The following is a 5,071-nucleotide window of genomic DNA, read 5'->3' as shown; positions in this document are numbered from 1 at the left end:
AGCAAAGAATTTAACTGGGTATTAAGGATTTAAAGTAAATATAACAGTGACTGTCGATCCAGGGAACATCCGATTGCTTCAACAGGGGAAAGAATTCCTTTCTGATTCTGTGAGGCAAATTGCATCAGGGTTTTTGTGCCTTTCTCTGGACCAACTATGTCTTATAGAGTTTTTTATCTGGGATATGTTTATTTCCCTAGTGCTTGAACTTGGTGTCTTTTTTCAACCTAACCTACTATGTAAAAATTAAAAAAAAAACATAGAAATTGTAATTGTACTGAACTACAGGGAACTCTCTGTAGCAGACAGTTTTACAAATTCCACTAACACAAACAAAACTGTGGTTTAAAAAGTACACATGAATATTTTAGTGTCTGGGGAAAATAAAAACAGAAAACCTCATATACAGTTCAGAGAATAATTGGGACAATGCTACTTGGGGCTGCAGTAAAGCAGAGAAACCACGCTGTCAACCCTGATCCACAGGTAATTTTTTAAAAAATAACGGGTAATGTGCACCTAATGCAGAGATGTACTGTAAACACTAAACAATGAAATTACTCAGTATACCTAATGAGCTGCCTTCATTATCTACTGTGTTTTTCAAGGAATTTATTCAGATGTAGACTACACAGGACAGAAAATTCATTGGTCTCCTACACCAGAATATGTTTGGCTTCAATAAACTATACTTTTGTTGTCAGACTGTGAACACATACAATATACATATTAAAATGACACTAGAAATGTACAGATTGTAAAGCTTTATTACAGGGAAACCTGTGTTTGTTATCGATCATAGCTGACCCTATCTAATAATAATAATAAAAAAAAAAAAATACAATAAAAAATAAAATCACTCATTTTGCTCCTGAAGATCAGTCCGTGCAAAACTGCACAAACAAGTCCTAAGTGTCCTTTAAATAGATCCACGTTAAGATTCTGGCAGTCTCATGGACACAGAAATTACGTGAAGACCTTTAGATGACTGGAAGTTGAAGAAAAGGTGCTTATTGTGCACAGAATATGTATGATAATGTATCCAAGTCCTGTCATCTCTCTTCTGCAACTTCTGGACAGCTCATCAACACTCATTTGATAAGTGTATTCCTACAACAAATATAAAAGAAAAAAATTAATACAAAGCAGTTTCTAGAAAAAGAGAAACATCACACTGACAAGCTAATAATATCATCTATTATTTTGCTCTCTTCTTTGCAGTCCACTGTAGAGTAGCAGATTTGGGCAGAAAGAAGTTCAATTTAAGCCACGTCAAAAAGCTATTGAACTAACTTTGCCTCAGGACTCTGAGCCAGGTGAGCATGTGCAATTTAACAGTCCGTTGGCCATGCCTACCAAATCTTTTGACCTAAATTATTGTGAGGTGCTGCCAGTTATGTAAAAGTATAATTTAATAACACATTTATAGCTTTGTTTCACAACAGTTCATCCATTATTCTTACACTTACAAATACACATCTTCAGTACTTTACATAAATATTCACTTTGCATTGTATGTTTGGTATTTTGTAGTAACGTTTGCAGCAGATTAAATATTGACCTTTTTTTCGCATACCTGGGTGCAAGGAAAAAAAAGAAATTCTCCTCTCTTCCCCCAAATTTCCAGTAATCATACCAAAAGAAGTGGGATTTACACATAAACAAATATTGGTGGACAGGGGAATTCTCGGTATGTATTGTTCAATGCATTTTGAACAAAGGTTGAGTTTTGAGTGCATGATTGAATTTATTCTTGATTATTAATATTTGAAATAATGTACACTGAGGGCTTTATTTATAAAACAGGGCTCCATTTATAAAATTAGACATATATTGTAAAAATCTTCCAGCACCATCGGTTTCAATTGAAGTAATGGATGGGATTTTTTGAGGGAATGTCCGATTCCGTGTTTTATAGACTTTAGAGACAGTAATAGTGACGTGTTTCACACCAAGACCCAACGTTAGAGCCTGTATAAATTAAGTGTGTGAAGACATTGGGAGCACAGATCTTCATCAATATGACTTCTAAAATGGCTGCACCTGAGCCTATTTTGGGAACTTTGCAGGAAAGGGAGGATTTAATTTTTTAATTAGGACCAGTTTGTTGCACTGCCAACAAAAAGGCAATTCAGGTCCTTTGCAGGAGTTACAGTGTAACATACTACCTGATAATTTCAGGTGCATTGTGTTGTGGTGTGCTGCACCAGAAAAAAAATGTGTTTTTTTTAAAGGCAACATGTGGTGGTGGTGGTGTGCGTATAACATTTTACATTAATATGCATGTATGTAATGTAAAAATTATATCTGACTGAACCCTTTAATAATGTTAATTATTGAATCCAATGGTGTATTCTGGATAACATTTTTTTTTTGCTTATGCAGCAGGTGTACACGCACTAGATCCCGGAATGGGGGCTGTTGTGATTATATTAACTGTGAAATGTATGTCACACACTGGGGTATAAAAGAAAATTATTTGGCAGGTTTTAAAAAATGATTAGGGTTATAATATAATACAATAATATAATACTATTATACATAGTATAGAAAGGTTTATGCATCACATTTAGTGATTTTTGTTACTCACGCTGTCATACTCTTCCCACTCCCACTAAGGACAATGTAAGGTGTCTTTTGAGCTTTCTGTTTTTCCTGGAGGAGTGCCACTGTACCAAGAGGGGTATCACTTGAACTCATTTTCTTTAGTAGCTGGTAAAAATAAAAAAATAAACACCCACATTTAGAATGCACAAACTTGTCAATAACTACACATGTGATTTTTTTTTTTAATTTAGTTCAAAGGAGCTTTGTGTTTTACTGATATTAATGAAAAAATTCAGTTCCAAGTTATAGTTCTTCCACGAACCAAGAATCTTCTACAGTTCTTTACTCCATCAAAACTTACTGCTTCCTCATCCAGTTTCTTCATGCGCCTCTCTGTCTTCATTTTTCCTGAACCTTTGCCATGGAACCGATGGGAAAGCTGTCTAAAAGCCTGAGTAAAAGAAAAAGTAACAAATGTAAAATAAGTTGTTGCCTATACTACAGCAAGAGGTAATCTGATGTGAGGTTGGACGCTTACCTCTTTTGGACAAAGCTTCCTTCCAGTCTCATCCACATACTCAATCTTTACATCTGGTTTGTAGCCATCTTTGTCCTTGAATTCTTGTGTAAATCCTCTGTACTCTTCTCTTCTGCTATACTTGTCATCTATTGCCCTATATAAAAATTACATGTCAACATTTATTAACACATTATTCTAAATGTTGGACGTTTCTGCTTGCAAAAAAACAAAAATGCCTTTCCCAATTAGTTGACAGAAGTAATTTAGCTAATACATCTAGCTATGACCTCCCTCGACCACATAAACAAGAGAGAACACTAAAAAAAATAACACCACATAAACACAAGAGAACACTACATTCACCTAATCATTATTGTTGTTTCCAAAACTAGTAACAAAAAACCCAAAAAACAATGACAGAGTATTTTAAATTTGCAAACACCTAGTGCTATACCAAGGGGTTGCTTTACTTGACAAGTAAACTATATATTGCTGCTAATAGAGAAAAAAAGAACTAACACCGAGCACATAGTTATTGGTTCCCAACACACCTCTTGCTGGTTCTTTTCTTCATCAAGATTCACCATGCTCCAGCCAACATTTTCATCACCATCAGAATCCCCTCCTTCTTTCTCAGATTCTTCATCCTCCTTCTCAAAGTCCTAAGAAAAAAAAGATGTACAGAGGGGTTAGTCTCCTGGAAACATAAGGTAAAAAAGCAACTACAGGAGGAGCTCAAGAGGACCCATACCATTAAATCCTCTTGATCTTCTCTGTTCCCTGCTAGACCATAAGTTGGAATCTCCCCCAGTGTCCTGCAGAATTCAGAAGTTGCGTTGAACACAATAGATCCTTTCTTATCATCATCATATTCTTCATCTTGGCTCTTCTGAGAAGTCAGTGTTTTTACCATCGAAACAACCTAAAAAAAGCAAATATAATATGAATCTAAATAAAGTAATCCCATAAGCCTACCATCAAGGAAATCTGCAAAGAGGGAGAAAAAAAAAAAAAATCAGCCTAAACATTTAAAATCAAACAAAAGCAAAATAGGCAAAGTACCACTGCAGGCAGAGCCTAAATTGATGCAGACTGAAGCAGTGTCAACTACGAATTAGGCATGTTTATGGTAAATATTAGATGAGAAGGAGGGTGTAGAATTAGATTAATTGATGTTTTAAAATGAATATTACTATGGCTTAATATTGTCATACTTGCTGTCATACCCCCCCCGAAATCCTCTCACAACAACCATACCCACCAAATTACCTTTCCTGTACATACTTTCTGCCAATATACCCCTCCCACACACCTCATATGGTCCGCTATTTTGTCCTGATGTAATACTTATTGTTGCCCATTTCAGCATAGTTTTGCTAGTATTCGTGTAAAAGAATTTCCTTAACCACCTGGCCGTTAAACCCGACCATGTTCAGGGTAAAAACTTTTGCAAAAAGTGTTAAACCCGAACTTTTCTCACCAGGTGGTTAAAAATGTAAACAAACGTTATATTGCAATACGATTGTCATACATTGTATGACAATCCGATTACAACTGAAAGAAAATACTTACCCCGCCCCCGCAGCTCCTCCAGCAGCAATAAAAAATTTGCTATTGCTGCTGGCATCTGCAGTGAGATATGAAGCACAATGCAGAAATCCTACATTGTGCTGTGCATCTCTCTGGAGATGCAGCAGCAGCTCCAGCATCCAGCTTCTCTGTCTGTGTGAGGCACGCAGGGAAATCCCCCCCTCACATCACCCCGAGGATGAGTCATCTTCCAGTGATGTGATTGGTGATGTATGGGGGTGTGTCAGGGAGGGAAATTTAAAAGCAGGTTACAATGTAATCTGCTTTTAAATGGTTTTTACAGTACAAAAACACGACACGTGAAATAAAAAAAAAAGTACATTTTTAATTTGATTTTTAGATTACATTGTTGTCTATTATTTCATTATTGTTTTAAATTATTATTTATATTTATGTATTATATTATAATTTATG

The 5,071-nt window shown here is 35.6% G+C and overlaps 1 protein-coding gene across 1 annotated transcript in view; it reads right to left on the bottom strand.

Annotated features, from left to right (window-relative positions):
- Positions 1-749: 749 nt before the first annotated feature.
- Positions 750-5,071, bottom strand: part of SART1 (spliceosome associated factor 1, recruiter of U4/U6.U5 tri-snRNP) — a 16,103-nt gene continuing 11,781 nt past the window's right edge. Inside the window, exons 14-19 of the mRNA XM_072422764.1 lie at positions 3,819-3,989; positions 3,583-3,729; positions 3,086-3,226; positions 2,909-2,998; positions 2,591-2,712; positions 750-1,110 (exon numbers count right to left, since the gene is read on the bottom strand). Of these exons, the coding sequence (XP_072278865.1) occupies positions 1,092-1,110; positions 2,591-2,712; positions 2,909-2,998; positions 3,086-3,226; positions 3,583-3,729; positions 3,819-3,989 (690 nt within the window). The 3' untranslated portion in view covers positions 750-1,091. The remainder of the gene's footprint in view (positions 1,111-2,590; positions 2,713-2,908; positions 2,999-3,085; positions 3,227-3,582; positions 3,730-3,818; positions 3,990-5,071) is intronic.

The sequence above is a fragment of the Pyxicephalus adspersus genome, chromosome 9, assembly GCF_032062135.1.
Source record: "Pyxicephalus adspersus chromosome 9, UCB_Pads_2.0, whole genome shotgun sequence".
In the NCBI taxonomy this organism is placed as follows: domain Eukaryota; kingdom Metazoa; phylum Chordata; class Amphibia; order Anura; family Pyxicephalidae; genus Pyxicephalus; species Pyxicephalus adspersus.
Note: the sequence above shows the minus strand (reverse complement) of the source record. Positions and strands in the feature narration are given on the sequence as shown.